This window comes from Grus americana, chromosome 26 (genome assembly GCF_028858705.1).
Source record: "Grus americana isolate bGruAme1 chromosome 26, bGruAme1.mat, whole genome shotgun sequence".
NCBI classification, from domain to species: Eukaryota; Metazoa; Chordata; class Aves; order Gruiformes; family Gruidae; genus Grus; species Grus americana.
The window spans coordinates 709,272-731,273 of NC_072877.1; the positions used below are offsets into that span (position 1 = coordinate 709,272).

Below are 22,002 nucleotides of genomic sequence, written 5' to 3' on the forward strand. Positions count from 1 at the left end.
AGATACCTTTTCCTTCTGGCAAACTATGACACTGCGTGGTGCAGGTCCCAAATATGCCTTGAGCTTAGTACGACGTCTCGAAGACCGACTGTCTTTTCTCTTTGGCTCTGTTGTCGGAAGCAATCGTCCAAAAATAATTGGTGTCAACAGCCTGTCCTGTTGAGTTGGTTTTCAGCATTGTCTCGCTTATCCAAACAATAGTAAGAGAGGAAAGAGGACAAAGGTATCTCTGAGTAGGATACAGAGTTAATTACCAAGCATGGATTCAACATGGGGCAGCTGATATCTTCCTCGAGCGAATCACTGAGTCACTGGGTGCCTCAGTAGCTTTACCTTAAAATGGAGTTCTTCATAACAACCCGTTCGAACATGAGCATTAGTTAACGTGAGGCCAACAAGCACACCTAGAACTAGGCGGCTTCCACTTCAGTAAAGCAGTAAGATCTTTTTTAACTGACTTCAATTGGTATGCAATACTCCACTCTGAAACTGTTACTGTCCAGAATACGGAAAAAGTCAGGCAGGGAAATCTTGCAAATAAGACTGAAGAAGCTTTGTGAAATCCATTTGCTGACTCTGATGAGTAGAAAAGCAAGAAATACTCATAGCTAAATCCTTCCTCTTTCAATGCCATGGATTTTCAAGACATTAAAGCCCAGCAAAGGAAAATATTCTTTTACACAATACATAATTTATCTTTGGACATGTCAGAGCAAAATTAAAAAACCAACCAACCAACCAAAAAAACAAAAGAGGAGGCATTTATCTGGAGAGTAAGCAGATATTAAGTATTTGGGATTTGAATAATCTCACAGAGTACATGAAGCCCCCAAAACATAAAACAGTAAATCTGAATGAACATTAGCTGTGGAAACTGGAATACTGAACTTTCCCTGCCCTATGAGGAAGAGAGGTTGGTGATCTGCTTAGCCTCAGCCTGTGTAAATGAGAAGTCATCTGTCTGGTGCTGGCAGCTCTCAACTCTTTGCAGCAGAGACTATCTGCTCCACTCAGGATGGAAATCTTGGCTGTCACTCCCAACAGAAAATACCCAACAGGGAGGACGGTGGGATGTCATAGCCCTCCCTCAAAGATTTCTGTCAGGACACATCAATTGACGGGTCAGCGTGGTCCACTGGATGTGGCTTTGAGGGGAAAATCATGGTGCTCCACTGCGTTCTTACTTCCCATCTGACCACCTCCTGCCCTCTGTTCTGTGCTCCTACGGTACTTCAGACGACAGAGTCCTGATCGTAGAAAGATTTTGCAAGTGATGATAGACGGCAACCCACTGGGAAATCTCTCGTACTGCTGGTGCTTTTCAGATAGACAGATACATTCAGCCTCTGTGGCTGCAGCTCTTTTACCAGCGCCAAGTTCACTTTAAATAACAGAAAAATACGAGCTGCTTAAATCTGCACTTTTTTTTTTTTTTTTCCTTAGAGGTCCTTCTATGGTTTTTGAGACTTGTCAGTCCAAATGTCTATCAAGATGACAAGTGCCTATGACCCTGCTTGCAACAAGGGAACAGGGCAGTTTTCATGCGGAAATTCTCTGAGTGAGCCAAAGAAATTATGTGTTTGTTTTTGCTGGCAAATGTGACAGCAGCAGAGGTGTGGCTGGGACCAGGCTTGCCTGATGCTGAGGTCTGAGTGCTTTTCAGAGTCGCTGGACAGAGAGAGGTCCTTTAGCATCTCTTTGATGACAGGAAAAAAGGATGAAGATGAGACCAAGACTTCATTATTCTAACCTCTGTCTCTCACAAGCAGGAGTGCTGTGCCCCAGAGGTGACCATCCATGCCTGTCTCTCCAGACATCGCCACCCGCATGGTGGCTTATTTATCCTTATCTTACAGATTCATGTTATATCGCTGCTTCAGAGTAGCTCTGGAATAAAATGGCTAATCCATTTGTGTCAGCCCATGTGTAGCTCCACAACAACCCCTTGCCTGACACCACGAAACCTCAACAAATCTAAAATTACTGGAGACACCCTCTGTAAATCGCCCAGCTCCAAAGAGAGATGGCACAAATGACCTTATTGGTTCGAGTTTTAAAATAAGTATACGGACAGGGTTGGGCAGCAAGTGCGGGCAGTGAAGATTTTCTATCTTGCTAGGTTTACTCAATGTAACGGCTGTTTTTTTCAAAATGTTTCAGAGTTCAGGTTTTGTTCAAATAAATGTCCCACGTATTTGAACCCCATGAGACTGAAAACCTCGGCCACGAGTCTCATGTGACTTTCTTATGAGATTTCCAGCTTTTGTGCTTCTTGGCTTGGCTTGAAGTACCATGAGAATATTTTTTCATGGTATTTCAACACTTCTGGTTTAAAATTCTAGACTTTATTGAAAAAACCTAAGAAAAGCTTTAAGGGGTGGGTTGGGTTTCTAATTTAAACTAAAAATGGGATAATGCTACAGATTTACTGTACGTGAGTGCACGCTTTTGGAAAGAAACAAGGGTTTGGGTCCAGGCATTTGATTTGAATGCTTCTCTAATTTTAACCTGTTTGAGAAGTTCTGTTTCTTTCCTACGCAGCATTCATGTGGGAGAATACATAACTATTTGCTTCAGCTAATCAGGTAAGCTAGATGTTTCATTTTCCAAGTATAAGAAGAGGTAGACAGTGTCATTCACTGGCCCACCAAACACAACAGAAGCTTAATGGTCTGAAAACCACTGTGCTTCCAAATTCAGGTGTCTTCTCAACGTCTTCAGGACCACTACAGTCTGAGTCGAGAAGTGCTAGCTTCATTTTCCCCATCACCACATACTCATTTGTTTGAAGGCCGGGAGAAGCAAGCCCTCTGCTTGAGGTGACGTATCAGCACCTGAAAACACCTATAAGACATACATCTGAGGCAGCGAGTGCTGCAAGAAAAAATTACCAGCACATATGGGACCTGAAATATTCTTGGTTATTACAGCAGAAAAAAGATGCCAACTTTACCAGGTCTTTTACACCTTTCTTGTTTTCTGACATAGCTCCATCAGTCTGGTGCTGTCTGAGTCAATACTAGTGAATCTGCCCAAAGACATGATTCTTACTTTTGCAGATTTTACTTTTGATCCTGCAAGATTACCAAGATCTGTAAACGGGCACTTTGTAGTAGGTTTCCTAGGTGTATTGATATTATGCAATAATTTTAATGCACTGAAACAAGGCCAAATGTAGGGGGAAAATTAGCTGGCTTGTTCTGCCTCTGAATTGTCGATGCAAAACACAGGCTTAGGTCCATCTAATCTCTTCTTTCACTTTGAGCTCAGCATTTATTTAGAGTGGCAGTGCTTGATTAGCATCCTGGCCATGTATAGATGTGAAGTGCATTTACGGTCTGGGGCTGCTTTCTGCTTCCAGGACTGTGCAAAGCAATGATATTGCAAAACCTCCAAGGATTAGATTTTACTTTTGCAAATTGTCCGATAATGTTCTAGCTGCAAATAGGTGTTTGCAGGAGGAAAGAAATCTCATTCATGCATAAATAAAAGACATGGAAGACTTAAATTCTCTGGACTTTGGGGACTTAATACTGAATGAGAGACGGACAAAAAATAATTCCTCATCAATCATATCAAGGTGTCCTTTCAAGGCCCTATCCTGTAATATCTAACCTTATCTTAATCCCTTTCCCTTTGCAAGCCAGTAGATATTCAGCACAGGAGCTGACATTGAGACATGAGTAAAAGCTTACGTGTTGTTTCAAGAAGCTGCGTTCTTACTTGGCAGGCTCAGGAGGAGTTATGTCAAGAGCTGCTTATTTCTAATATTGTACAGAGAATTCCTCCCACTATTTCTTCCAGATGCTGAACAGCTCATTTATTTATTTATTTGGATTAGCTGTATTAAAATATAACATGCTTCCAAATGCTTTTCCCCCAAATTCCCAAAGGACGGCCCTTTCTCATGGGGATGTATGTCCTTAAGTCATTTAACATGCTTAACTCCCACTGCTCAGAACGAGGGTAAAGTTCCTGACTCCGGGGTACCCAGGATCTCATAGAGAGCTCAGAGCACTTGGTATTGAAGGAATTAGAAGAGGAATGTAGCATAACAGTGGGCAGGGAGACAGCAAAATGTCTGCAGCTTTTCCAGTGGCTGCGGCACTGATCCGACTAGCAAGCACCTGAGCAAGGAGTTACTGAGTTTTTAAGCAGGTTCCTGATGGACTCAGAACAAGGAAAACAAATGGATGAGCGAAAGTTACCTCTCTGAGGCTTTTTTTGATGATGACTTACCTAGTTTTGAACTTTATTAGACCCGCATCAAAGCGCAGAGACCTTCCAAAGAAACCTAGGATGCATGCAAATTTTCATTTGGTTTTGTTTGGAGATTTGGGAGGTTGGTTATACAAAAAAGAAAAGTTCTGGTTGGTCTCTGAAGCTAGCTGGAGTGCAGCCACTTGGATCAAGTTTCCCTTGGCAATGGAGTTTATTGAAATCCACAGCACAAAGGGGAACTTAGAGCAGCTCCAAGCAGGGCAAGAGCCAAGAGGATGATTTTTGCTATGCCCTGTGAGCTGACGTGACTGCCCGTCCAGACAGGCTGAGGACAAGCAGCCTTGAGGGCATTTCAGAAGACCAAATCTCCACCTGGTGCAGCCCAGGCATGAGGACCAATGAGGCTGCCCAGCTGAAGATGCAAATCCAAAGAGCTGCCTGTTCTCTTCAACAAGGCGTGCAGGACCTCACCAAGCCAGGACCTGGACATCAAAAAAAGAGGCAAGACATGGTAGGAAAACATTCTTGTCCACAGTCCCTTAATGAAAAGTAAGCAGAGATCTGTAAACACTGTCCCAAGACCTGAGCCTCCCAACCTCAGCTCTCCTGGCTGTTGAATCCGAGGTTTTGCTTTTGGGCGGGCAGGTGTAATCACCAAATGGCTCTAAATGTGGAGCTGTCTGAAAGTATCCATGCTGAAATCAGCATCAGTCTTTGCTTTTTCTCCCCCATTGCACCTAAATTAGAAACTTTGAAACAGGGGAATACAGTGAAAAACAAAGCCTTTAAATGTCAGGCAAATGACTTGCAGAGGCCAGTCTCTTGGAAGACCGAAGGGTGCTCACCATCCACTGAAGCCATTTACCATCTTCAAGGGGCTTCGTTCAGGCTACCGGCTCTCAAGGGCATCACACCTCAAAAGCTTTGGCCCTGTTTTACAGTATGCTGTTTGTTTCACCTGGATCCCTTCAACTGTTGTAGCATCTACTTCTACTTCCCAATAAAAAGAGCAACTTCCCATTCGCAGAGCCATGAGTTTGCCAGCCTGTGCTGCTAGGCACATCCAGTCCTTTAGACGTCCTCCCCATTTTCACCGAGGGAGATGGTGTGTATTTTAATGGTTGGCACTTTACAGTTTTCATGGACAAGGTTCCCTGAAGTGCCTGCACAGCAGCATTCCTGGAGGAAACCTTTACTTTTCGCTTTGGCCACAGTACAGTCTTTAGAAACTGCATTTTTTGCAGGCATGCTTTGCACAGCGGAGAATATCTTCCATTCGCAGACCCCATCCGACTTGGAAATCTTATAGAAGGTTTCTCCTGAGCCGACGGGGATGCGGACCACGCCTTTGCCGCTCTCCATGCTTTGGCTGGTGGGATGGTTGAGGTTGAAACTTGGGGATTGCTTCTTTGCTGCTTGCTTCCTTGGGAGGCACTGCGCTCTCAGGACGTTTTGGAACGCTTTCTTAAACTCTTGACTTGAGCACGGATAGATTATGGGGTTGATGCAGCTGTTTAAATATCCAAGCCAAAATGTTATTTTAAAAAGTGTGTCCGGGGGTTTGATTGCAGGAAAGAAAGAACCTAAAATGGAAAATACACAGAGTGTTAAGGCAGAGGCAGTGAGAAATTGCAGGTAACCAAAGAAACTTAAACACTGGGAAAAGTAAATAAGATTCTGTTCTGTCTTGGAAAATTTATGACTCGAAGCCCAATTCCTGCAGGAACAAGTCTTTCACAATATATGGTGTCATACAATTACATGGATGTTCTATCAGAAATCAATTCAAGACATCTACTTTATTATACAAGCGTTGTGTTCCCATTTACAGCCAGAGAGGCAAGCAAGAGGACTGGTATCAAGTGACAGAGGAAAACTGCTTCCCCCGGGACTTCTAATTCAAGATTAGTTAGCCAAATAACAGTCATATCTAGGAGGTCATCAAAAGGGGTTTCAAATGGCAAGAAAATCACACCATTTGAGAAGTCAGAGTAAGTGAAAAGTCAGATTACTGAGCTGACTGCATTCCAGCTAAGTCTTAAAAATGATAAAGTATTGAGTACTCGTTTCCCCTTGAAACCTTTAGAAAATCTAACTTTTGAAATTTTTCAGTCTCATGGAATGCATGTAACATTCAGAGAAGTTAAAAGAAAGGTTTCTTCTTACATCAGTGAACACTGGAGAGGGCCTCATGGGCAGCCATTACTTATACACTGATAGATATACTTGCAAGGCTACCTCCCAGAGACGATTCAAAAAGCAAGGACTTAGATGGCTCCTTAGTAAGTAAAGCACTATGGGGCTTTTTCTTCTATAGAAGGCAGGATAACATTAAAAAAAATTGAAATCTTGTGATGAAGCTTATTCAGCATATCAGTGACAGAGCCATAAATTGTGCATTCATTAGTCCTCACTGTCTTGGCACAGCAACAGTCAACCACAAGTGACCATGCAAATTGAAAATTAAACAGCATTACTAATATCCTTTTAAAAGAATAGATTATGATATATGATAGCATAGGATTTAATTATGAGTTATCTGCTGATTTAAAATCTTGGGAACATTTTTCCTAATGCCAAACCTTTGGTGTTTTGCTTAACTACAACTTGAGCTCCTTACTGCTTGTATAAGCAAGTTTTTAACTTTAAATGATTTGACTAGGATGTCAGTAAATGCTTAAGAGATTTACTCACGGAGAGATGTTATTATAAAGCTACAGAGACATATTTAACATATCAAAGAGTCAACACTGCTGCTTATGGAGAATTGTTTAGGAATTTGTTGCTTTTCTTGAACGACACTGGAAAGTGGTCATTGTAACAAGATCCTGTAGTTCTCTGATTTGATACTTCTTTTTGCTTAGAAATAAAAACAAAATTGTCTGAAAGTGAATGAACCGGAAAACTAAACTCTGTGTGACGCTGGGGTGGGAATAAGTGATAACAGCACTTCTAAGATCAACTTTGCAAAATTAATCTAAAACCAGAGAAAGAGAAAAATATTTGCTGTATGTTGTCAAGGGGAAAGGCTGTTTCTCACCTCCTTTAAAAGAAAGGAAAAAAAAAACCCAAGGTGGTTCTATCATACAAGTGTCAGTAATTAGTTTGGGCACAGGAAGAAAAATAATTTCCCAGAAAACATAATTGGCTTGTTTTGGACTTTGTAGTCAAGTTTATAACAAACAGAACGGTTAGCACTGACAAATGCTTGTCTTCCCGCTTGCCCCTGGAAAAATCATAAGCATGTGCGTGTCGAAAGAAATACTGGGGAGGACTGAGGCATCAATACATTCGTCATCCTCGGCAGTTCAGCTACGTCTGTAAGCAGCTCCTAGGCTTTGCAGGGATCGATCTGTTTGTTGGACCTCCCCTGACTTAGGAAAAGCTAATAATGCAATTGGAGCCTGTTCTAATTTAATTCGGAGAGCAGCTGAACTGTGCTTTGAATCTTTTTCTTCCTATATTTGTCAAACAAAGCTACAGCAAGTGCAGCAAATGCTTTCAAGCGGCAGAAGCCGTAAAGGAATTCTCAGGGTGTTTTTGCCGGTATGAGAACGTATGAAAATATTGCCTGAACCAGAGACACAAATAGTGCAGCGTGATTAATGACTCGCTCATTCTGCTGGACGTGGTCTCCTCTGTGGAACGCGAAGCAATGTCTTCTTGCACCAGCTCCTACCCTCTGAGAGGAGCTGCCGTGCCCAGAGGACACGCTGCTGCCAGGGAAGAGCGAGGAGGTGCGGCAGGGTGAGAAGCCTTCCAGCCACTCGGGAGAGGTTCCCCTAAGGCCCAGGCCGTCCGGCGTGCGGTGGAGTAGCAGAGAAGCGAGACCGAGTCAGACCACCCGACGGGGCCGCAGGAGCTCGCTCTTTGTATCGGAGCAGCTGAACCTCTGATTCCAACCCCGGCTGCAACCTGGGCATCAAGCGCGAGTCTCGCTGCCTCCGCGGTTGCGTCTGCGTTGCTCCAAGCTACTAGGTAGAGCAGTTTCACTCTCAGTTTCAATATCAAACAGTTTTTAAGACCAAAAATGTTGTGCTAGAGAAAGCAAACGCTGTTTTGCAGTTAAGCATGAGTGAGCAGGCAGATCCACAACCTAGAATTTTTCTCGGCAAATTAATGCTGTTTTTTCTTTAGTGAAGAACGACTAAATAACGTTCTCAAAGAACTTTCTGGCTGAAGTCATTGGCAGATGAAAAATAATGAAAGGCTTCTAAATGCCCAAATCATGCTCAATTTTTTCTTTATTTCCTCATTTAATTGCAGCATATCTACCGCATTCCCATTTTATATTAAGACAAAAGGTGAAACAAATCTCGGTTTAGGGAATCAGCTGTGCGAGGCTGAGTGTAAAAATGGGTAAACAATAACAATTCCTGTTTGCTGCAACTTCTGGCTCACTCTAAACGGAATGCTAGTGCCTTGCCAAAGCCTGTTAAAAATAGAAAACAGCCAGTGTCAGAGTCTGTCTCTTGCTCTTTTTTTGGGGTGGGGATCTGCATGCTAATTTATTAATGTAACCTTTTTTGGTTCATCAGTGTAGAGACTTGTTGCCTTGGAACAACACACAGCGAAAAGAAAACGAAGTAGCTTTAACAGCAGCAAACTTTGCCATCTGTAGACCCCATCACACGCTGCCTTTAACTCTTTCTTTCCAGGGGCGGATATAACTCAGGCTTTAGGGCAGTAGCTTTGCTCTGCTCTGCACTTGGTTGTGCTAGTCAGTGATGCTTCCTAAGTTCAGACCAGCTGAAGCTCTGCCTGCAGGCTTCGTTCTAACGGTGCCGTCCTGTGAGCGAAACAGCACAACGTCGATAGGAAGAAATATCGTCAGCGGCGTCTAGAAAGGGCTGAGCCTGGAACTGATAGTCAATGGACCCGCTATGTAACAGAGCTAGGTGTAAAATCAAAGTAGAAATCATTTGGACCCTCTTCTTAATTACACCGGCAGCTTCTTCCCCTTCCAGGGCACTATAAATCAAGATCAGCAAGTTTAAACCTTGAGCCGCTGAATTATCGTGTAGGCTGCAAAAACTATTTCACCTCCTGCATCTTCTCTGTATAATGAGCAAAATCCTCCCGCATGTTGCAGGACTGCTGTGAGGAACGACTGAAAGGTCAGCATTCGCTTAGTGCCTCTGTACGAGTGCGACGTCCTATTCAACGAGCCGCAGAAAGCAATGCCCTTCTACTGCAGACACCTGGTTACCTCGGTAGTTCCCAAACTTTCCCTAATCTTTTCTGTTGGCTACCTGAGCATCTGGCAAAAGGGGAGAAAAATGTCATATTCTCCAAGTCCTTGGGGAGTCGTGTCCCTCCTCAAAAGAATGCTAAGAATGTGTTCTTTTCTTCCAGGCCTTTCATATTGGGTGATGTTGCTGTCATGCTTAACATCGGTGGTTGATGTACCTGGTAGCAAGCGGGACCGGTTTTCAAACAGTGCTGCCCAGCCTGGTGATAAAGGGTTTTGTTCAGCGCACTGAAACATCGAAATGGGCAGCGGCTGGCGGCTCAAGGCAGATGAGTTTAAAGTAGAAATAAAATGTAGGTTTTGTGGTTTTTTTTTTTTTAAAATTACCATAATTAACCATGAGCTTAAACAACGAAGCGGAGCGGCGAATTCCTCTTTCCTTTAAGGTATGCCGTCTAGGACCGACTGTTTCCTACGTAGCAGCGAGGCAGTACAGAGAAACCAGGCGGAGCTGGCGTGAGCAGTTCGGAGCCCGCGTCCCGTCAATCCCCGACCATGCGGTGGCTGCCCGTTAGCGCCAGCTCGGGTTTGGACACTCGCCGACCGGCGGCCAGGACCGAGAACACAGAGTTATTGTAGCACCTCATTCTCCAGAGCAGGCTTCTCCAATTCTCTCATTCTAGGCTAGGTGTAATCATAGATTAGTAAACTGCTGCCATCCACGTATCCTCTAATACAGCTGGAGCTGAGAAGTGAAAAGATATCTTCCTTAAAACTAATTCTCTATCCTACTCAGATACTAATTCTCTAAAACTAATTCTCTATCCACAGACCTTAATGTCTTCCCTGGTACACTGTCAGGAATAAAATGGTAAGTAGTGGCAAAACTGATTACAGTTTAGAGGCTTCATCTTCCATTGTCTCCTTGCAGTCTGTGCTGGAGCAACAGTAAAGAAAACTTCAACAGATTTTTTTTTAAATGCCTTGCAATTGTAGATTGACTAAATGATGCTTGAATTCCTGCTTTGTTTTCGAAAGGTTGAGGACTCTCAAGTGTCAGTAGCACAATTCAATTGCTTGTTATAGGAAAATTAAATAAAATAAAATGTACTATTAGCCTCCTGAGATCCTTTGCCATTAAGTATTTCATCACTCACCCCCTGAAAATGTCAGGATTGCATTCCCTTCCCTCATCATTTATTTTCCTGTTTGTCAACTGGAAGTCTCTTCAGATCTGAGAGATAAGTTTTCCGTGTACCTCCTGGTGAGTAAGTGCCAATTCAGTCACAAAGATGTAATTTGACTTTGTCATTTGTCAGAAGTTACGGAGCCTCTTGATTATAGGTTGTTTAAAAACCAGCACTGATGTCGTGCGTCGTTTCCCTGATGGACAGCACAGAGGGATTTAGAAGCTGCCAGACTGCAGAAACTCGTGCTACTTGCTTACTCTATATCATCTCTGTCAGCACCACGGGAATAAGATCTCATACATTTTTGTGACCCGTGGATCCATAGTGGTGTTAAAATCCATCTCTGCTGCTAAATCTTGCAGCTCTGTTGAGGTTTGCTACTTTTTTCCTCTTTTTATGTTGTATGGCACAAACCTGGTGAGTCAGAGCACGGGAAAAGGCAGGCAGGGTGTATGGCTGCACTGGTGCGTGGTGAGATCAGGGCTGTGCCCGTACGCGATGAGAGACCAGCAATAACCCGCAAAGCAGTCGTGCCGCTGTATTCGGAGCTGCAACGAGCCGCTGCCTGCAGCACCTCGAAGGCAGCAGCCGCAGACTCCGCTCGGCAGACAACGGCAGTGCCTGTGCACCTGGTGAGCAGAGAACCAGACGGTGCTTGTTAGTGTTATGTCACGTTGTCAGGGCTTAAAGCGTCCTAGGGAATCAGGAGGAGTACCCGTTTTAAACCTCGCACGGAAGTCAAACAAAAATCCTAGCATCCTTTGCCTCTGACACATAGGAAACATGCCTCTGGAATCACAGCAAATGGAGACAGGGACGGTGGCCTGGTTTACAGGCAGGCAAAGCTTAAAACTCGGGTCCTGGGATCTGCCCTGAAGAGGTCAAGCTAGAGGGCAGCAGCTATTCCAGAGCAATTGCCCTGAAGACCCAGCGGATGAAGCACAGAGGAGCGCTGATGGCCCCACACAGATTAACTCTGCACCAGGAGCACCCTGGCTCTCTCGTGCGGCAGTCTGCTCTACAAACACTGATAAATGTTCTACGTCTCGTGTTCCCAAGCTCAGTGTTAGCACTGAACTTTATTCCATAAGACTGGCATTCTATACTACATCTCGGGTCAAAACCCAAGCCACCTTCTGGAAAGTATATTTTTATATATATATTTTTATATAGATACATGTCTGCATTGCTGCAGACACGCAACAGCTGCACCCTGTACATACATGTTCTCCCAGCACGTCTCACCCTGCCGTTCCCTTATGGAAAGTACTTTCTGTGGGAACGAAAAATGGGATCAAAGAACCCTTGAGCAGTAGGAAACGCTTCTGGGTTTAGTACAAGCAAATTAACCTAACAAATGCAGAACAGCGGTTCATAGACACGAGGAAGGGTAAAAACCTGCATCTGGCAAGTCTTGCACATTTACAGCTGTGCTTGTCCCCCAGCCAGGAATATCGTGGCTGATTCGGGGGGGAAAGAGAGCGACTTCGTGCCTAGATATCCCTGGCCCGCGGTAACCAGACGTAGCAGGAGGAGCAGGGGTTTGCTTCTCCTCACAAAGGCCTGCATTCAGATCTCTGGGGCAGCGGGAGGGTGCGGGTGTTTGGGCACAGGTGAGAGGTGGAAAGGACAGGCAACGGGAACGCGCCAGTCTGGGAACGGTGCTCTGATTAGTTGGATTTTTTCAGGCCTAATTTATGCTCTGTTTCATATTGTACCCACTTACGATAGATGGTATTTCTGGCAAAGAGCAAACATCTCAGCAAGCAACTATTTCCAGATTCACTGTGGGCTGCTGCGGATTTAGAAAGCTGATAAAAAACCATGGGAAGGTAAACCGAGGTTTTGTTACCCATGTAAACCCAAATAATCACATTGTTTTACAAATCAATTTTCGTTGTCGTTGAAATTCCAGCTCCTGTGCTGTTACTGCAGTGGAATGATTCTGGATCTCGTTGCTAACATTTTTAAGATATTTGATATTTGTCCCGAAGCCCTCGCTCCCGGAGTCATGCACTTACAACAAAAATCTTAGCTTTCCTTTAAAAATTGAAAAACCCCCAAGTGGTTCAGAGAATAGTTTGAAAAGATGAGTCTATCTCAGCCTGTCTCACGAGTTTGTCACTATGTGAGTGTCAGTCGTGATTTTGGAATCCTTGGGGTTAACAATACAGGAATTATCTTCTTCAGCAAAAGCTGAGTATCTCTCCCTTATGTATCCAAATTGAGGACAAATCCTGACATTTGCTGGGTGGAGTGAGAGAATCACTCATCGCCTTTCAATCACTAACAAGTCCTAAATTGCACCGTGACATTTGAGAGTGAGTGAAAAATTACATTCTTGGTTCATTTACTCCAAGGACTTGAAAGTGGTGACGACACGAAGCAGGAACATTTTGAAGACAAGGACAAACCCTCTCCAACAGGTAGTGCATGCAGGAGAGCCATAGACGTGAATCACGAAACAGTACAACCGACTCCACTTTCTCTCTCTTGTTGTCAGTGCAAATGGCTATTAATATCGCCAATTCCTTCCGCTGCCTTGCTGTGTTATGAGTCAGTGGGACACAACGTCTCAGGACTCGGTAACGGTGGAGAAATGCTGGCCACAGGGATGCCAGCAGGATCTTTGCCATTGGATCAGTGCAGCTGAGTTACCAACCTAGACCAGCAAAGCCTCTCCAGTCTGTGTTTATAAAAAAATGGCCCTTGTGATTAGCAAAAAAAACCCCAAAACCCCAAAAACTTGCCAAGAAAATATCTTGGCTGTTTATCTTCAAGGCTTATTTTCTCCCCATTCAATGGCTTAATACACACACATACACTTGTGCTCCATGACTCAAGGAGTGTAAACACCCTTCTTCTCCCTGACCTGTGCTCCAGAGAATGAGCTGGGGCTTTATTCTGGTTTTTTCCTCCCCTTTTTTTCTTGTTGTCTCTTTGTTGCTGAGGGAACACACTGAAATGCCAATGTGAGGAATATTTCCTCCATGGCTGGAGTTCAGCATTTTCTGATATGAAAACTATATTGAGGGTTAGGTTGTCACAGCTTTTATTCATTTTAATTTATGATCTTATTATCAGCTAAACAACAAAAAGAAAGAGTATGCAGATCCTTTGTTTCCCTGAATATCTGGAGAACCCAGCCAAGACGATGTTGAGGGAGTGCATGGGCTGCTTGCCTTACTCTCTGCCCTCCAAGTAAGTACAGGGGTAGGAGGGACAGGAGGATCCCGTGCTTATATTTACTGCTATGAGACCATCTATCCAATGCTAAAGAAGAAAAGAGGTGATTCATGAAAAGGAGTCAAGCTATTTACCTTCTGTGTGGGCAAATGCCAGGATAGCGATTCCCCGGAAGGCTGGTGCAATTCTACCCAGTTCTGCTTCCCAGGAAAACTTTTGCTTCCTCCTCCTAATTTCCCCCATTAACAAACTTATTTATCCTCCCATCATGTAAACACCTTCTCTTTAACGCTGCCTTCAGAGATAAGACAAGACTACCCACTGCTTCAGTATCATCAACCAAAATTGTCTCGATTCTGCAGGAAGTTGGTGACCTTCTGTTGGGCACCCAGGGTTAACCTGTTACTGAGGGTTCCCAGCTCACTGCTGCATCTCACCCGTGGCAGTTCCCGTTATAACGGTGCTTAAACTGGGGGGATGGATGAGTCACAAGCACTGCCTTTTTGTGCCCCAAAAGGACCCTAAACCCCGTGTTTAAACTGCTGGCAGTATCTCACGCTAGTGGACCCTGTGTGTCACTCTGAAATGGGGTTCCCAGGTTTTGCTCATTAAAACACCGCTGTCTGCAGGAGTCGGTGCGTAGGGAACAGAGAGAATTGCAGAGTATAAACTTCAAGACAGCAGCAGGTATTTGAACTCCTGCTGTGATAAGATATGGGCGAAGCAGAGAGCCTGGCTTTACCTCCCTGGCCTGACTCTGTCACATTCTGTCTCACAATGACAAAGGAGCACGGTCCGGACACCCATTACTTTGGCAGTAAGTGGGCAGGACGCAGGACGGCTTGTCCAAAACCGTGGGAGTTGATCTGAACATGTTCTGGCAGGAGAACATGTTGAATCAAGTCTCAGATGATCTTGAAAAGAGCAAGAGGCCATAAAGTGATATCTGATGTGTTTTTCACCAGTACCAAAAATTAGATGGGTCCTTGAAGAACAGCCTTTGGGAAATACTGTACCCTAACAGGCAAAATGGAAATGTGTTGTCCCAGCATTGCAACGCAGAAGAGGACCGGTCAATTATGCCTTACCAGCACGATGAAGGCAAATGAATTTCTGTAACTGATAGCATACAAACCACTGCAGCTTTTCTGTCATGTCTGGCCACCTCCTTTGACTTCCAAAAATAAGTTTCCCATTTACGGCTGAGCGGACTGGGTACGAACACACGCCTCTGGGGCCCAAGCAAGGTGCCATAGTTAAATCAGCCACCTTATTAAAGCCTATAACAAGTGATGATATATACAGCAAATGCAAACCTTACAGGAAAACACAGGGATAAACGCACCAACCTCCAGATGTTGGTGCATGTTCCTACTCCCCACCTTGTGACCTCCTGAGACATTGCATCAATGAGATAGAAAAACGCATTTTATTTTTGTGGTTTACCTCCAGTGAAAGTAGAGTGATTCTCTTTGACTCCAGTTAAAAAAACTACCACAAAATAGTAATTAGAAACCAGCTGCAGACAGGCACATAGACAGGATTACAGGATTCCCTTGACAGTGTTTGTGTCAGTTCACAAGACTAATTTACTACTCTACTACAAATATAAATACCCTGTAGCGTATCCCCTTTTCTGCTCTCTTCATCATGAGAATGATTGACAGATGCTAAAAGCCTTCCTCTCCCCTGCGCAGTTTAGTAGTCTGGATTGTTTTTCCCCTGTGACATCCTGGCTCAGACTTTCCTTTCTTTTTTTTTTTTTTTCTTTTCTCCTTTCTGCTTCTGAAAACAACACCTACAACCAGATAGATTTAAGCTAGCTTGCCACAGGAATTGGACAACAAACAAAGTTCTGTGAGTTTGTTTGCTTCTGAGGGTTTGTTAAGATGAACCATCAATCCCAATTTACGACCTTTTTTATCATATTCCAACCCTTTTTCTTTGTTCCATCAGTTCTGTGCACGTTTCACCTCAAAACAACCTCCAAGCACTGTCATCTGTGTTGTTGAAAAGAAACCTGAAAAATTCACAGAGCAACCCATGTCTTCCAGTTACAGGCAACGGTCTGCTCTGTCAGTTGTGACATCAGCCTCGACATCACCTTGAAAACTGACGCCATCACTACGGGCATGCACTGAATTTCCAGACTTTTCTAGCTCTGAGCATTTCTTTCTATATCTGCCTATATCGCTTTCTAGCAGTCGCGAGAGGAAGACAAAAACCCAAAATGGAAGAAACATGGTGTGTGGCAGGCTGTTACTGCAGAGTGCTAGGGCCCAACGAGCCTTAATTGCCCAGATGAGCCTCATCTGTGGCCTCTACCCACAAACCCTCTGCCCCTTGGCCTGGGAGCTGCATATAAGGTTGGGCTCTTCTCCTTGCCCCTCTTTGAGTGATGTAGGCAAGCTCGGGGTTGGTCTTTCCTGGCTCTTTTTGTTGGCTTGTGTTTGTCTGGTGACTGCTGGGCTGTCAGCTGAACCACTCATAGATGCCACCTCTGCCTGCTTCTGCTCAGGTATGGTGAACGCACGCTTTTGGGGAGGGCATGGCTCCTGCCTGCGCTGTTGTCACCCTCTGTTCCTGGGTTGTCCTCCCTCGTGGGGCAGCCCTGCTCTTGCTGTGCCTTGATGCTCAAGTTCCTCTAGGAGCCTGTTCTCAGGTTTCTAGTTCAGCTTCAAGAAGTCCCTATTTGCTGGTGCCTAAGAGAATGTGGTTGCTCCAATTTGAAAAGCAGTATTGCTTATTTAAGGGCTTTTTGTCGTTGTTGTTTTCTTCCCCACCAAGCTCTTAAAGAACTTTGGGAAGAAAAGCAGGGCTTCACTTTATAGCTCACTGGGGAAAAAAAAAAAACAAAACAAACAAAACAACAAAATGAACGGTGATAAGAAGGCTTTGACTAACGTACAAAACAAAAATGCAGCTCTGTCACCTGTTAGTCCTCCTAGCTAGATCATGGATTCCCTTCAGTAAAGCAGTACGCTCATGTAACGGAGCGCACAGGACGTACGTAATCCCCTGTTCGTGACGCCTGGCTTGCACCCCTAGCTATTTGAATGGAGTACTTTAGTGCAGTAATGTTTCGAGCAAGGAGCCAAGCATGGGGTAACCAAAGTGCAAAGGTCAGCACTAAAAAGCTTTTAAAGCTATTCTCGCCATGCAAATTAACGTGAGGGGATGTTAAAGGGGGATGCTCAAGGGACTCATAAGTGGCTAGCAGTTGGGATTACAGTGATTAAGTGTTGCACAAGAGAAACAAGACATTAAGAAATGATGCAACACGTGGGGAAGATGGTACGTGAGAGCAATAGCCCTAAAGTGGACAAGGAACCATCCTTTCCAGCTACCTTCTCTGAAGGGCTGAATAACAGACTGCCTGGATGGGGGAGGATGCTCTCATAGTCTGCTTGGAGCAAACAGCTGTACTAAACAAGTGGCAGTCAGTGAAAGTAATTAGAGCTCCTAAACAGGAAAGTAATCTATTCAGAAGATTAACATTTCCTTCTGTTGAATATATCCCTTCTATACTTATCCTTATAGAAAGGTGGATGCCTAGTGTAGAATGAGGAAAGCTTGGTGAACGTATCTGAAAACCTTCTGCTTTGGAAGCGATTGCAGAGGGCTGTAGATGTACATGGACACCAGTCTTTCTTTACAGCCTAACGCTAGGGCTAAAGTGTTGGACATGACTGCTCTTAGGTAATGACATTTATAGGCAGAGTTTGTGCTGAATTCCCCCAATAAAGTTATTTCAGCACTGGGTTTACAGCTTATCTCATATAACAGCAATTCAAAGGAAGGTCTGCAGAATAAGAAGCACTTTACACCATCAGACGTGCGCTGCTGTGGAGCAGAGACCGAATTTGAGCTCACTACGGACAGGTGTCATGAATAGAGGCTAATGGGCACAGACAAAGGACCTCACAGTTCTTGTTTAAACAGCTCTGTTTAAACTCCTATTTAGGTGCCTATTGCTACCTCTTACTCTGCATTTCAGCTGGCCTAAGCCTTCCCTAAATTGCTATGGAAAAGGACCTTTCGTCGCACTAGGAAAGCTCTATGTGTCTACAGAGGAACAGAGTTTAACTAGGGGAATGCAACGACTGCAGATCTAGTTGGGACACACTTGAGCTTTGACTTGGAAGGCTTTGTTAAACAATATGTGAAGATATGTTGAGTTCAAAGAAGCTTTTACAGAAAAGCTTTGAGACTAGGAGGAGCAGATCCACTGGTCACCTCTAGAGAGGCAGAGAAAGTGCATTCAGAAAAGAAAACTTGACTTCTTCCAGCGGAAACCAGCTGTTTTGACACACTTACTTTACAGAAGTTTTGTGCAGGGTGGGTTTGCACTCCAGCATGCAGAGAAAAAACAACTCTTAACCTCAGTTCTCTTCATGCAACAGGATTATCATTCCCTGGCTTACTCCACAAACATCAGAGCCAAGTGAGAAGAAGGTGTATTGGACTATTGGAATGAACACCTTTGCACAGACCCTTTGTCTGGAGTGAAACTCCGTCCATCTAAGAAGGTAAGACAGACATTACTTACGCAGATTGCAACTGGCAACTTCACATGCTGATTTCAATTAAGATATTGTCTTATGGCAAGGATACTCAAACTGTTTCTCCCGTTACTTTCAGCAGCATCTATCAATACGTATGTCATGCCTTTATCCACCTCTTGATATCCTTGTAGTGCTTTTGCCCTTCCTGTACCTACACCCCAAAAGTTTCTACCTCCATTTATTATATACTTTTAACAAGCCTGGTGTTTCCTGGTTTACCTCAGTTCTTAGCTGGTAGGGTTGATGTTAATAGATGTGGGGATCTTGAAGATGCTGTAGATCACAGTAAAATAAACTTATGGTTTGGGAACTTCTGCTGTGCAGAGTGGCAAGCGCCTGCCAGTTGTTTGAAGTGGTTTGTGTAGCACAGTTTGAGAACGTCTGTCTCATGGGTGACCTTCTTTGAGGGCATGCTTCTAAAAGCCTATGACTCCTACAAATGACTGCAAGGAGCTGTTGCAGCTGATGGCACCATTTATAGGTCTGTCCCATAGCCCAAAGGTGCAGACCTGGTCTTCTGCACAACAAAGTTCTTATTCCTTGGCCAGCTGTGTTGTGAACTCCACAGCTGACATCGGTTTTGGCAACAGTGCTCTGTACAGCTGAAAAGTTTGATCTCTGCCATGAATCTGATACGTGATCCTGGCCGGATCACTTCACGTCCCTATGCCTGCCTTCACCTGCCTGCAGAATAGATCTGACAATGGTTGCTGGACAATGGAGCACTTCTGGAAAGTGCTCTGCACGGTATAGGTGTAGTGCGCCATATGCAATCACCTCTGGGTGGGACAGTCTGCCTCAAGATGTGTCCTTGGTTTTTTTTGAAGATGTGTTATTTTGTGCCACTTGTATGTTTAATAGGTTTTTTTGTCTTTAAACAAAAGTAGCAAATAGGTTTTGAAAGACTTATGTTTTAAAAATAACATAGTAACCCCACAAAGATAGGGAAACTAACCTCAAGAAGGTTTCCTTTTAAGGGATCAAAGAAAGATGCAAAGCCACTCTTGAGTCCAGAAAATTTCTTAAATCCAAAGCAAATTAATTAACAACAGCTCTGTGTGGGCAACCACATTTGTAAATGAAAAGAAGTGTGTTTAATGTGTTCTTGCAAACCCTTTTTGGGTATGTTTCAGACATCTTGGCAACCAGCATTCCAACATGCTGACATCCTGGACAGCACGAGCCAGGCTTTTCAGAGCTCCTCCTTATGAAACATCTACATCTCTTACTCCAGCACTTCTCAGTACCGACCATCAGAAAAGATTCTGTATCTTTGGGTTTTTCACATGGCAACAAAAGCGACAGGTTTTTGGTGAAGCAACCAGATAATCTTGGTAAATCCAGTAGAGGTTAATTGTCAAAAACCAGCTTTTTATCAGTTTAAAAAAAAAAAAAAAAAGAAAAAATTAAATTAAAAAGGAAATCCCCACATCTTTCTTTGCATGCTTAGGTAAGGCTGGTCTTATTTTCTCTTAATTGTACACATTGATCTGTTACTAGCTAAAACTTCCACACAATCTTACTTTATTTTTCGTACACAGCATAAGCCCTTTCTGTAAGAAAAGCTGTTGAAATGGAGCAAGTCACAGATGTAAGGCTCTGTGTTTCAAAACCTAATATTTAGTGCAGCTGTTGCAGAGCAAACTTCAGTGTGATGTGCCACATAAATCACACTGATATAGGTATGAAATTAGTATTCTGCTTTTAGGTCCTCAAATCGCATCAAAGGTGACTGAGCAAGGTTTAATTAGAATTCTAATTACTTCTTTATATTTCAGTGATAGCAAAGCAGAAAAAATCCCTGACTTTCCTCCCCTTTAGAATTAAAACTGGTGAATAAATATTCATATTCAACACGATGGTTGAAGCCAGTGTTTTGGCCAGTGGACTCAGTGGGTTTCTACAATAGATGCAAGCCAGAGAAGTATAAAACTAGTTTGAAGGATCCTCACTCCTGTCTTCTGACTGGTCATATGATAAATTAAAAAAATACATTCATTTCATTTGGAGTATGGTATCTCACAGTGTCAACTTCCTGATAGGAAACTGATTTTTTTTCTTTCTGGTGGGGATTATCAGGTGCTGGGCACTCCAGGAGATCTGGCGCCAAGTCTGTAAACGGCTGCGTTGGCCCTGAATATAGATATATCTTGACCTTTTTCAAATTTACATCACCTGAAGAACTGAACTGGCTGCGAACTTAGAAATCAACACAGACACCCCTAAAGATATTGTTCCTATAGCAGAGTAGGTCAGAAATAACAGTCCTAGTTCCGAAAGAGTATTTTCTATATGGAAAGAGAGTACCAAATACTTTCCATTATTTTCAGAAATGTATGCTTCTCTCTGGTTCAGAGATGGTTTGTTTCACTTGAGACTTTCATTTTTTTTACATTCACTGCTTTGTGAATGTTTTGATTTTGACAGCTTTCAATAGAAAATTATTCCCCCAGAGCTTTTCTGGTCAGCATTACTGTACGCAGGCGCAAACGTGGCCCTCCCTCCAGGAAAGGTGCTGTAAAATGTAGAGGGTTTTGCTTTACTTACCAAGAGGCATTACTACAAAAAATGGAAGCCAGCACAGAACGAAGCATCCCACAACTATTCCCAGGGTCTTGGCAGCTTTCTTTTCCCTGGAGAACTTGAGGAGACGCACTGAGAAATGATGCTTGCTCTTGGGGTTGGATGCCGAACCGCTTGCTTCAGGAGCGTTTTTACGATGGATCCGTAGGGTCACTTCTTCAGAACGAGATCTCTCTGTCTTCAGACCAGAGGTCAGACCTTTGTTTTCCCTTTTGGCCACTACGTACACTCGGCAATACATCACCAGGATAATGGTCAGGGGGAGGTAGAAGGAGCCTAGAGCAGAGAACAACACGTAGCCAGGTTCCTCGGTGATTTGACAGATGGTCTCATCTTCTGGTGCTGGTTCCTTCCAGCCAAAAAGAGGTCCGATCGATATCACCAGGGACAATGCCCAAACGCACAGTAACGCCAGGAGGCCTCTCTTCTCTGTCACTATACTTGGGTATCTCAGCGGGTAGCTCACCCCGATGTACCTGTCTATCGAGATGATACAGAGGCTCATGATGGAAGCAGTGCAGCAAAGGACATCAACAGCTGCCCAGATGTTGCAGAAAATTCTCCCAAAGGCCCAGTAGCCCAAAATCTCCATAGTAGCTGAGAAGGGCAGGACAGTGGAAGTCAAGAGGAGGTCAGCTACAGCCAGGTTAATTATATAATAATGGGTGACACTCTGAAGATGTCTGTGGCAGGCTACAGAGAGGATAACCAGAATGTTACCCAGAACCCCAAAAACAATCAGCCCCCCTAGAATAACACCTAGTAAAATGGCCTTTGAAATGTTCACAGGTCCCACAGAGTGGGTGCAGTTGGAGCAGTCGGAGGAGTTTCCGGGGAGGAAAGCCATGGTGCGTGGCTGATAACGTTCATGCGAGGCTGTTGTACTTGACTCCCTTTTCAGGTAGAAAGAGTGATGAGATCAGTTCTTGGAAGGTCCCACAGGCAACATTTGCCTGGCTTTGCTGGGGAAAAGAGTTTTTAAGAATGTCTTAGAAGTGCAGCACCAGGAACAACAAGAAGGGTCCAGAAACATATTAGAAAGTCTACCTTTCTCACTAAGTTTTTA

General features: G+C 43.9%; 1 protein-coding gene across 1 annotated transcript; it reads right to left on the reverse strand.

Annotated features, from left to right (window-relative positions):
• Window positions 1-5,125: 5,125 nt before the first annotated feature.
• On the reverse strand, window positions 5,126-21,783 carry ADRA1A (adrenoceptor alpha 1A). Its single transcript, XM_054804616.1, has 2 exons — window positions 20,901-21,783; window positions 5,126-5,804 (listed from the first exon to the last, which is right to left on the reverse strand). Exons 1-2 carry the CDS (start codon window positions 21,781-21,783, stop codon window positions 5,293-5,295), a joined length of 1,395 nt encoding a protein of 464 aa, XP_054660591.1. The 3' UTR covers window positions 5,126-5,292.
• Between the last annotated feature and the right edge of the window lie 219 nt (window positions 21,784-22,002).

What these genes read in the sequence shown, in the direction of transcription:
- ADRA1A (XM_054804616.1), bottom strand. Translation starts at nt 21,783, where the DNA reads ATGGCTTTCCTCCCCGGAAACTCCTCCGACTGCTCCAACTGCACCCAC. An exon ending in TTTTGTAGTAATGCCTCTTG is followed by an intron (nt 5,805 to 20,900) that starts GTAAGTAAAGCA and finishes TTTCCATTTTAG; the next exon opens with GTTCTTTCTTTCCTGCAATC.